At 34.6% G+C, this 12,908-nt stretch overlaps 1 protein-coding gene across 1 annotated transcript; it reads right to left on the bottom strand.

The window, feature by feature from the left end:
• Positions 1–4,669: 4,669 nt before the first annotated feature.
• LOC127103674 (uncharacterized) lies at positions 4,670–9,761 on the bottom strand. The gene is made up of 5 exons (XM_051040916.1): positions 9,665–9,761; positions 8,669–9,150; positions 8,525–8,578; positions 5,840–5,965; positions 4,670–5,114 (listed from the first exon to the last, which is right to left on the bottom strand). The coding sequence occupies exons 1-5, from the start codon at positions 9,759–9,761 to the stop codon at positions 4,929–4,931; spliced, it is 945 nt and encodes a 314-aa protein (XP_050896873.1). The 3' UTR covers positions 4,670–4,928.
• Positions 9,762–12,908: the final 3,147 nt, after the last annotated feature.

Raw genomic sequence — 12,908 nt, 5'->3', positions numbered from 1 at the left:
TGCTAGTGCACAACAAGTTTTTTCTAGCAGAGCGTACCGGATTTCACATTCTGTAAACTTCTTGCTCAAGTAGTAGATAACATGTTCTTTTCTACTTGTATCATCATGTTGCCCCAGTACACATCCCAAGGATTCATCGAGACTGTCAAATTCATAATGAGAGGCCTTCCTGGCACTGGTGGCACCAAGATTGGTGGTTCTTGCATATATTGTTTGACTTTATTAAATTCCTTTTGGCAATCGCCGTTCCACTTGACAGCTTGATCTTTTTTTAACACCTTAAATATCAGCTCGCAGGTGGATGTCAGATGTGAGATGAATATGGAAATATAGTCTAGTCTTCCCAAGAAACCACATACTTGCTTCTTTGTACGAGGCATTAGCATATCTTGAATAGATTTAACTTTGTCAGGATCAACTTTTATGCCTCTCTGGCTCATAATGAACCCTAGAAGCTTTCCAGATTTGACACCGAAGGTGCACTTAGCAGGATCCAGGCATAGTTTGTACTTTCTCAATCTAGAAAATAACTTCTTCAGATGAATAACATGCTCTTCTTCAGTCTGAGACTTGGCAGTCATGTCATCCACGTAGACTTTAATCTTATTATGCATCATATCATGGAAGAGAGTTACCATGGCTCTTTGATAGGTTGCCACAACATTTTTCAGGCCTAAAAGCATCACCTTGTAACAGAAAGTGCCTCATGGTGTAATGAAAGTTGTTTTCTCCATATATTTGGGAGACATTTCAATCTGATTATATCCTGAGAACCCATCCATGAAGGAGAATACAAAGAATTGGGTTATGTTATCTACCAATACATCAATGTGAGGTAAAGGAAAATCATCTTTTGGACTAGCTTTATTCATATCTATGTAATCTAGACATATTCCTATTTTGCCATCTTTCTTTGGAACTGGCATAATATTAGCAATCCACTGCGGGTATGTTGCAACAGCAAAGAAACACGCATAGAGTTTCTTCTTGACCTCCTCTCTGATCTTGATATCCATGTCTAGTCGAGTTCTTCTCAGCTTCTGTTTGATGGCCAGGCATTCCGGCTTCAACGGTAGCTTATGCACAACTTCGTTGCATTACATGTGTTTTAAACTAATTAAATCACGACTGATGGTGATATTCTTTTTATAATAGCTTATGTGTTTGAAATCGGTAAACCACGGTAGGAAGATATTGGATTTGGAACAGCTCGAAGATGGCTGGTTCATGAATGTTATTCGTTATTTTGGTTTTTCCATTTTATGTGTTACTACGTACATAACCATAAACCATGGCATTCAGATGGCCTTTGTAGAGAGATGAAATTTAGAGACGTAACCTTTCCACCTTCCTATTGGTGAGATAACCATCACCCTGAATGACGTGTCATGTCTCCTGCATCTTCCTATCATGGGAAAACTACTGGATCATAGAAGGCTCGGTTGAGGGGAACCAGCGAGATGCTGGTTACATATTTGGAGGATGACCTAACTAAGGCCGCAAAAGAGGTACCTAACAATAAATGTGCTCATGCTAGATTTAAATTCTTGGAAGAATTTTATAAAGACAATGTGCAATGGACTAGGGATGTCAACGGTGATGATAATGTAGGTTGAGTACCATCAGACTTGTGCATTGAGGTGTTACCTATTGTTCCTAGTTGGCATGTCCATTTTTGTGGATAAAAGTGCAACCTATTTCTATGTGGTTTATCTTAAATACTTCATGGACTTGACAACGATTTACGAGTACAGTTGGGGGCCGTCTGTTTGGTCTACCTATACTCGAATTTCGGCGAGAGTTATCTTTGGAAGACAAAGCAAATGACTGGAAGTTGCATTCAACTTATGATAATTTAGTGTTACTAATATTTCCATAACTATATTGTTACACTTCTTATCAATATTGTATCTGAACGATTTTCAAGGATGGATCATCTCCCACTTTCCTCGCATCATAGGGTGAGAACCTGTTCCTATCTACATTAAGGATTGGCCACGTGTTTCCGCCTTTGTCCCGTACATAGGGAATCAGACAATTAATCCCTTTAGTTTTATCTTGGTCGTCATGTAGTAGATGACCTTGCCTTCTGCCCATATGAAGGTCACCGTCAAACGCGTCCCCTGGACCTCGTTTCATTATACTCTAGATGGTTGGCATGTGGGTCAGGTCTGATGTATTTGTATCTGCCCAAGTAGGTGATGCTTCAGTTTGAGAATTTGCAGATTATTCTGAGACACCCCTTCAGAGTTCATTCCTCTCACCGTCCTCCACAGAGATCTTGATGCAATAATTGAGGATTTCGAGAGTCATTTAGTACTAGAGGAGTGTCGCATGGTGCCAACTTCTGTATATTGAACTTATACAGACGACTACATGACATGGTTCTATAGGGGATCACCTAGGACTTCTAATTATGAGGGACTGAAGGCTAGGAATGACCACACAAGGCTAGGAATGACCACACACGGGACGTGATCAGTGTCTATCGTATTGTGGATATGGTGATATCGGACATAGAGGCAATGACTATTTGAGGAGGGTAATCCTCAGTTAGCCCTCGTATAAGGCATTATTGCAAAGGTACTTGATGCCTTACAGTACAAACGAAGAAGCCAAGGGGTTAGAAATGCTCAGTAGATTATGTTTGGTTGTATTGTTTTTATTATTTTTGAAACAAGTTATGTATGATCCATACATTTTAATTTTACTTTAATTAATGCGTGACATTTTACTTGCAATTTACTTTAATATAAGTTGATTTTACTTTAATTTTTCTTTAATATAATTTGGTCTCAAAAAATTACAATGTTAGAACAATGTTGTTGCCTTGAACCATTTAGGAGAATTTTCAAAAATATATCTTTGAAATATACATGTGTGTAATTAACACACTCTCAATACCTTTTAAGTGAATACAAGGAGTATTTATGAGATACATATCTGAATACAACTCAAAAAATATTCAGAGATATATCTATGAACAAAAATTTGTTTAAAATAGGGTAGCTTTAAAAAATTACGAAGACTTGTGTAATTTTGAATGTGTTCGAAGATGCATATCTAGACACATAAAAAATATTTTCGGACTTTAGTGGTGAAAAGAGTATTCCCTGTTATTGGAGGCACTTTATTAAAATCGCTCATCATTTAGGGCAATTGTGAATCTAGATTGGGCGGTCTAAATTACAATATAGATTTTGATTTTTTTTAATTACATAAACTATCAAGATACTCGTGCGGACGCACGGATAAATTTATTTAATATGGTATAAAATATATTTAGATACGTGTGAATTTGAAATAAAAAAATGAAGTGAAAATAAAGAATTCATCTCTCAATTAAATAAAATTGTTGTTTAAAATAAAATAGATATTATTCTGATAATGATCCGTGAAATGGAAAATTAGTGATGTGCACCATCATCGAGTGATATTCAATTTGATACAATATAAAATGTTTTTAGATACACATGTTAATTTATAATATGTTACTTAATTATAAAATGAACAATGATCATATAAACTCAATTGTATAAAAAAAGACCAATGAAATGGAGAAAGAAAAGAAAATTCACATTTAAAAATCGTCTCTCAAATAAAGATAATTATTGATTAAAATAAAATAAATATTATTCTGAAAATAATATGTAAAATGGAAAGTTAATTATGTGCATTGTTATTGAGTGATGTCCAATTTAAAATGAATTTAGATACCCCTGTCAATTTCAAATGAGTTACTTGATTATAAAACAACAATAATCATATAAATTATGAGTATTTTTTATATAATCTTTAAAAAAAAGCTTTACAACTAGTTTATGTAATTAAAAATAATAATAATGAAGATTCACAATTGGTTTATGAATTTTTAAAACATAAAATTTTGATTTTGATTTTTTATAACATAAATAAAAAAAGCTTTTATATAATAATTTTGATTTTTCACAATTAAAAAAGCTTTACAAAATAATTATGTTTTTATTTTAGATAAATTTTATGTTTTAAAAATTCAACATTTTTTTATGTTCTTTTAAATTAAAAAGAGGTTCAAATTTTGTTATTTATAGTTTTAAATAATAAAATAGAAAAAAATTAAAATAAAATTGAGAAAGTGTGAGAGAAAGAAATATGAAAAAAAAATTAAAATTTGAATTAAAAAAAAGAGATAGATAATTGAAAGTAAAAATGAGAAATGAATGAGATGAAAAAAGGAGATAGTTTTAATCTTTTTATATTTGTTAATTATAAATATACCCTTTTATTATTATAATTTTTAAAATATATATATATATATTAATAAGTTTGATGGTAATTTATTTTAATGAATAAATAAGTGATAGGTAATTGGCCTGTATGAAATTTGAAGTGTCTTACCTTAATCTAGCGTTTAATCTAACGTTCACAGTTGTTCGGAGTGCCTGCGGCAGGCGGTCATTGTCCGCAAAAGATTATTTAAGAAAAAAAAACAGGATCAAAACTTTATCATAAATGCACTTATATGAATTATTGGGAATAAGTAATAATGCTAACCCTTGAGAATTTCAAATCCTCTCGATGACTTTTGGCCAAGAGAGTGGAGAAATTTGACACTACAGATGCAAAACTTTGCTTCCTGCCTACAGAACATTGATCATGTGCTCATGACTAAATATGGCTCTACAAAAACTGTGCATTTTGAACAGACATTTTTTTTATTCTTTCTTCTGTTTCTTGTTTCGTGTTCTTTCCCAACTATACTATCATCATATTATAAATAAAGCTTTACAACTACACCCAAACTATGTGTGCTTCATACAGCACAAATGTTAGAACAAACTTCAATTATGAAAATACCCGGAGACAATAAACGAATACATATGAGCATTGTCTATCCATCTGTTTAGAGAGCCAAATCCAGAATGAGAATAGCCAACTTGATAATGTCATCATTTCTCCTCAAAGTCAACATCAATGATGTTAGGGTCTGACTTAGATGATGAGTTATTTCTACCACCTCTTGTAAAGAAATCGCCTTTGCCTTTAGGTTGCCATACAATGTTGCCACAGCTCGTACATCGAACTACTTGGTTCTTGTAACCTGAAAACTGGGTTTTGCAAGCTGGACAAGAGCCCTGTCCAATTACAAAAGTAACATAATTTTGAGCCAATTTCAAAGCAGATGGTTCTTAAAATGATATAATTCAAATGATCATGGAACTAGAACACAACTAGACTAACTACACACACTTAACTACCATGAATGACAAACATGATATTTTAATCCAATGAACTTAAGAACATGCTAAATAGCACGGATTTTAGTTATAACTAAGCTTCACATCTAACTTATATCAGCTTTGCACAATGAGTATGGCCAAACTAACATAAAATTAATTGAATATATCAAGCAGCTCAGTTTTGAATAAAACTAATGAAAACTTGATATAGTTGTTTCAAGGAAAATGTTATTCTTGGTTAGATAAAATGCTTGTATTTTTAGGAGGCTTGTTAAAAAAATTGTGCCTTCAATGTTTATTTGCGCCTCTTTCATGGACCCATCATGTTAAATAAGAGGATTTTAAAAAATGTATTATATTGGCAAGCATTAGCAAGTTTAGTTCTGTAATATTTCAAATTACCATGTCAAAGCTTTTTAAAGAGAATTTCATATTCTCCTTTATTATTTCCCTTGTTTCTGAGAATCATGTTCTAGAGGATGTTTGAAGAAAAAGTAAAAGTTCATCATGTTCATTGGAATTGAGTAAAACTGTATATACTGGTACTTGAGTATAACTTTCATTCAGACACTATACACATGCCACATATATACATTAAAAACCCAAAAGCAATGATATACCTTAATAACTAAGCTGTTGGCCAATGATCCAAGTAGAAGAGGTCCGGCAAATGGAAGTACCCATGTTGCAATTATCAGGAACCGAAAAAGCCAGCCAGAAAATGCAAACCAGATAAAGAAAAGTGTCTGAAAAAATAAAATCAAATGGTAACATAGATTGAAATTTAGTAGTGTGAAAAAGAGGAACAGTAGAAGAAATAATATATACCAAAGATCAAATAATACCCTTATATGTCTGCGTGATTTGAACAAAACTCAAAAAGCATGATAAATAAAATTCAAGACAAATCAAAGGTCAAAGTGATAAATATTTGTTCTGTGTACTCATGGCTTATCTAGAGCCAAATAGTCGGACTTCAATTGGCTTTTACATGTTATTGGAGTCTGGAAGTCACTTCTAGTGTTATGTCCACTACTAAACTGATAGAGTTTAATAGGTGGAATCTAAACCGAATGGATAGAACTTAAATGACATTTATGGTTAGTTTTTCCTTTCTCAAGTTTTTAAATAAAAATTAAAAGAAAGTTATCACAACTCGAGAAATTAAGAGAGGGAGGACTGAGAGAATCAACTGCAATTAGTGAATGTACTATGTTGCAGGTACAATATGGATGCAAGGGTACATGACACTTTATAAAAACCAAGATATATTATCAGAAATTTCTAAATATAAACATATATAAAATAAATATCATAAACGTACAATATTTAAAAAGAGATGTGTGAAAAGGTAGAGCAAGAAAGGAACTTAGGCCAGCAAAATAGGAACACGTGAACTCGGGAAATGTCCAGGTCAGAGCAATAAAGTGGATCATGAAATAAGGCAGTGAGAATGAAACGAGAACAACAGTGGAAACAGAACAAATAATGAGCACCAGCTGCACAATTCTGCAGCTCAGAACTTCGCAACTCTGCAGATGAACTATAGAGTAAAGCAAGAAAGGAGCTTGGGCAAGAAAATGACATGGGGCGCAGAAAATGTGTAAACCCCCAGAACAATGAAGCAGGTGCACCAAATACAGAAGCAACTTGGACCACAGAAGTGTCAACCAGAGCAAAAATTAACCTAGCAGTGCGTCCAATTACATTCCCTGATTGGTTCGGAGGGGTTCTGTTTTGATGTGCTATGCAACATGGAAGAAGCAACATGGAAGAAGCAACATGGTTTTTTGGGGGATTGTGAAGTTAAGGAAACATAGTCAAAATGGCAAAAAGTAAGTCAAAAATGCTGTATCAGTGTCAACCAGTATCTGGGTGAGAATTGGGTCTTTAGCTGGTAAGACGTATCTGAGATTTATCTAGAAATTTAAATATAGAATTACTGGTTTCCTTCTGGATACATATTGTGATACATCAGGTTGCATATTAGCAATGTTGTCAAATATCAACCATGGCTGATTGCGGTGGTGGAACTTTTGACAACCATCGTGGCCAATTTGTGAAGGATCGTGGCCAATTTGTGAAGGATGGCGGCACCACCATGGCACTTTATGGCAGCGTCATATGGAAGATTTTTTGCTTTCCTCCATGGTCCACAATCCACCGTTGATAACATTGCATATTAGTATCATATACTCTGATTTCCCCTCCCTTTAAAGAGGGGCAATGATTTTAATAAAAAAAAGGTTTGCAGCCACGATTACAAGATCTTTTGATTCATTGCAATTGCGGCTGCATCAATTGTATTTGAGTTTAACACAACTATTTGAAATATAAAAAAACACAGTCGCAGTGGCAATTATTGACTCGATGAATTTGCAACTGTGGCTGCATCTTTCGTATTTGAGTTGAACACAACTATTAGCAAAATCAAGAAACCCTACCATAATGAAGATTAACTCGATTAATTTAGGGAACCAATTTTAAGTATATATGAATTATTTTCCAGGGTCAATATAACATTGTGGCGCAGCACAGCGGTAAGGTTACTTTTGTAAATAAGGTGAACGGTGATTGATTCCATGAAGAAAAAAATTGTTATTTTTTAATAATTTTTGTTGTTGTTAGAAAGGATAAAAACAATACTGTGGGAATCAATCACACGAAATTGATACCAAGGCTTATCCACTGCACCAATTGACATAGTAGTAATTATCGACATCAAACATATTATGTATTCGTAAATAACCATACAACAATATGTATATATAAAGAGAGAAAGAGAGTCCAGGGTTGTCAATTGCAAATAGCATATCGTGGATCAATAGCGGTTTCTCCAAATCCCACTTAGTTATAGAGGTATATCTATACCGCTATACCGGCTATTTAGCAACATTGAGAGTCACCATATTTTGACACCTGAGTCACATACTTTGACACCAAATCTCAACCATCTATTATGTTAAATCCATAGGCCCGAATATTTTGTATTAAATAGTGTATCGCAAAACAATAGTGGTTTCTCCAAATTCCACTAAGTTATAGTGGTATAGATATACCGCTGTACCGGCTATTTAACAACATTGAAAGACACCTGGATTCATATATTTTGAAAATATTTTAGGGAGCCGTGTAAAATCTAACAAACAAGTCTTTTTCCACTACTCCATACTTACAATGTCCAAATCATAGATTTCTAATCCTAACCTCGTCTCACTACATTTTCACTCTTCATTACATATATCCATCCACAAACACATAATGCAAAAGGGTAAAAAGAAGAACAAGAGAGGATCAATACTAACCGTAAAGCTTTTACCAACAGGACTATCCAAAATTTTACTAATCTGCGCTCTATACTGTAAAATAAGCACACACACAAAAAAACATAAAATTGATATTGTCATCACAACACAAAATCAAATAGAAAACAAAGAGTAGAAACTAACCTTAGGCCAGTTAAGGGCAAAATCGGAAGTAAAATTCCTGTATTTGATTCCAATTTCAAAATCCCTATCAATTTCACGCGCTCTATCCGCAGCAGCCGAGGCAGCGGAGGAAAGACGGTGAGAAACAGAGTAACGACGGTCTATGCGTTCGGCGGTTTTCTTAGCTTCGAAGAGAAAAAGCTCGAACTTATCGTTAGCGGTTCGCCACGCTTCTTTCAAAACCCTATCCATATCGTTTGGTTTATTGTTACTGTTGTTGTTCTTGAAACTGACTATTACGGGGAGGCGTTGGCGGCGGCGGAGCGGTGGAAGGAGTGGTTGCCATCGCACTGATGTGCCGGTGCATGTCGTGGCGGTTGCTGTTCCGGTCATTCCGAACATTTTCTCTCTCTTTCTCTCTTTGTTTCGTTCAAAGCGCGTTTTGCTTGGTTTTTTTCTTCTTCTACGAGCACCTCCACTCCCTCCAATTTTACACGATAATACTAATAGTTTTAATAATAATAATAATAATAATAATTAATTGAAATACACGATTTTTTTATCCAAATAATTCATTTTTTAAATAAAAAACTTTCAAAATAACTCATGTTTCAGATGAATTTTTAAACTACCCCACATTAAAATACGTGTGTCAGATGAATTGACATCTACCCTTAAATTTAAAAAGGAGGCATCAATTGAATTGACTTCTACACATGATATTGTCAATCCAATTGGTGCATGTGTGTAAGGAATGAGAGGAGGCGCCAATTGGACTGGCGCTTGTGTGTTGTTTAATTTTTTTTTTAAATAATGGATATTTTATTTTAAATTCGAAATCGGATCAATTGATATTAATATACGTTTACATAAGAATACCAAAAATATTAATCTTATTGACCGGGATGACCCAACCGACCTCCGGTACCACATCCCCTAACTACCCGAACGTGTGACCATAACCCACGTTGATGATTCACCCCGGGTGTTTGAGGATTTGAAGGTCAGTAACATAACCACCACCTACAGAAGATTCCTTCAGATATTCAGACAAATCTGTGTAGTCGTGTGTATGCAATGAAGCGCTATTGTCATAGCTGAGTTTATGACCCATGTCAGAGTAGTTGGATTGGGTTTTAGTTATTGGAGGGCGACCGTGACGATTGAAGGGCGATATTGGTGTGAATGATACGTCGAGGAAAGGTTGAAATGGTTGTTGTGGTGTTTGGTAGCCATATGATTGTTGTATGTTTTGGTTTTGTGATGTTTGAGTTTCTTGGCTATAGTAGGAGGGGCAATTGGTGTTAAATGATTATTGAGTGTTTTAGCTAAGGTGGCTATGGTAGAGTGATGTGTTGGATGCATAACAATGTTGGGTGTCTTGATGATGATCTTCTTGTTGGCTATGGTACGGGGGATACTCTTAGTATTATGGTTGGGTGGATAACATGTCATTAGAGCAGTGGACAAGAGAATTTGACGGAGGATGTCGATTGGGCCACATGACAACAAATCGTGTGGAATACATGAATGACGTCTTCAAAAGTATTAGAAATCTACCAATAACCGCATTAGTGAGAACAACCTATTTTAGGTTGGTATCGACCTTCACAACCAGAGGCGATAGATGGAGTGCAGTGTTAATGTCGAGTCAATTATTCAGTGAATGTTGTATGAAAGTGATAAAAGAGGAAATTATCAAAGCTAGCACACACGCGGTTATAATCTTTGATCGTTATAGGCAAAATTTCAGTGTACAGGAAACAATGGACCACAATGAGGGGAGGCCTAGTTTATCTATGTTGTTAGACTAAACAGAAGTTGGTGCGACTGTGACAAGTTTCAAGTCTTTCGTCTACCTTGCTCCCATGTCATTGCGGCATGCGTACATACTCGTCAGGATGCTTACAGTCATCTATCCAATGTTTACAAGGTCATTATCGTCATGAATGTTTACAACGAAAGCTTCTCAGTGCTGGCAATAGAGGAATATTGGTCTCCATATCAAGGGAATATAGTTTGGCACAATGATGAGATGCGAAGAAAGAAAAAAGAACGGTCAAACAACACGTTATTAGAATAGAAATGGATGTGACTGATAAAATGATAAAATTAAGTAGTATATTTCGTCAACCCAGATACAATAAGAAAAAATATCACAATCTCGGAACAACCTCTGTATCATAATTTAGTACCTTCTTTCAATTTTTGTAACTTTTGATTTTGATATATTAATAACTTTGTGTTACAATAATGTTAAAAACAAACATCCCCCAACTTAAACACATTTAAAAACAACAACATTTTCCAACAAGAAACCAGATATCACAAAACGAACATTGGTGACAAGTCTGAATAAAGAACACAAACAACAAATATCAAAATAGATAAAAAATACTTAACCACAACATTTTTAACTGATTACAACAATCAAACTGATATCATTTGGTCCAAACATCATGTCCCTCGCATCCTTATCATTTTTAACTCGCACTCACCCATGTACGGCGTCGTGTCTCTCAATACTTTTAATTTTTTCGCCTTAAGATATGTCTCTGTCTAACCAACGAACCGACTCCCTTTGTAGTTGCTCGAAACTCCAGATGTTCCAGAAGAACATCTCTATTGGATGCTTGTCTCTCGAATAAATCATTTCCCCATAGCGGCAGCGACGACGAACCATGTTTGCAATATAATAAAAAGAGATGTAGAAAAATGAATCACAACACACCTCTATTTATACCAAAAAAAAATTACACAACACACAGGCGTCAGACCAATTGGCGCCTCCTCTCATTCCTTACACATAGACGTCAATTGGATTGACAGCACCATGTGCAGAAGCCAATTCAACTGACGTCTCCTCTTTAAATTTAAGGGTAGGCGCCAATTCATCTGGCACTTATGTGTTGACGTTTTTTTTAAGTGGGGTAGTTTAGGAACTTATCTGAAATGTGGATTATTTTGGATTTTTTTTAAAACTGGGTTATTTGGGTAAAATTTTCTGAAATACACTAACAATATAAAAGAATTTTACACTATTAGTTAATTTGAGATGTTGGATGTTACAAAGAGTTTGACTTTTATTTTAACTATCTATAAAATAATGCAAACTGAAACCGATGATAGTGGTGAATTGACAATGTAAAACTTTTAACAATAACAGTACATATTAATTAATCTAATAATAATAATAATAATAATAATAAAGATTACACCATCATCCAATAGAAATTTAACATTTAACCATTTTATAATTTATTTTTTTTAAATAACCATGTTTTTTAATTATTTTTCTAAAATAACCATTATTTCAAATAAAATGTCAAACTAACCATGTTTCAAACAAGAATAAAAATCGTTGACCATGCAGTGGCGTGTGCTTATATTAGTTGTACATAGGCGTCATGCTTGGTGGCACATGCTTATTGGATATGTGTAACACCTCAAAATTTGCCCTCCTCTCTTGGGACTAGCTTAGCATATTGCATTTCATATTTTAGGACATTAGGCATTTGCATATTGCATATCATGTGGAAATAATGAAGTTATCCTCCTAAGTCTTTCTCAGAAGATAGAGAGGTTAAGAGATTCATGCCTGAGGGTCTTATTGGATTGATGATCAATCATCTGAGGGTTGCTCTTCAATTAGGGTTTTATTGGTTCTTCAAGGAGGTTGAGCATTATCTTATTGGAAAAGGTACATCATCATCATCATGGTTATGTCATCCTCAAGGTGTCATTTGTTCATGTTCAGGATCCTTGGGATTAGGGTTTTGACCTCTGGTCAACCCTAATCAGTTGCATTCTACCAGTCAGGGTTTCTCAAGGAGATGAGGTTATTTGCTTGGATGAAGATCATATGGTTATATTATTGAGCTAACTTGAGATAGGGTTTCATTTTGGAGCCAATTCCTCAAGTGGTTGAGGCTCAAGCTGATCAGAGCATGGCTAGGTCATCTGAGGACCTAGAAAGTCAACAGAAAGTCAACTAAGGGTTGTGAGGTGGAAAAATGAGTTTCAACATCTCATTCATGTTCAAATGGGGTTCATTGGTCATTACAAACACATATGTTGAAGAATTTGAGGTCAGTGCAAAAGTTTCCAAAAATGGAAAGTGACCTGTAATTGAAAGTTTCCAAAAATGGAAAGTTTTTGGTTCAAATTCAACTTGATCTTACATCATCAAAGAAGCTTCAAATGAAATTTTGTCCAACATTAAAGTTGAAGATCTATCTCTCCCATTTCCAAAAAGTCCAAG

This window comes from Lathyrus oleraceus, chromosome 7, assembly GCF_024323335.1.
Source record: "Lathyrus oleraceus cultivar Zhongwan6 chromosome 7, CAAS_Psat_ZW6_1.0, whole genome shotgun sequence".
Classification (NCBI taxonomy): Eukaryota; Viridiplantae; Streptophyta; class Magnoliopsida; order Fabales; family Fabaceae; genus Lathyrus; species Lathyrus oleraceus.
The sequence above is the reverse complement of the archived record's forward strand: the minus strand, read 5'-3'. Positions and strand labels throughout refer to the sequence as shown.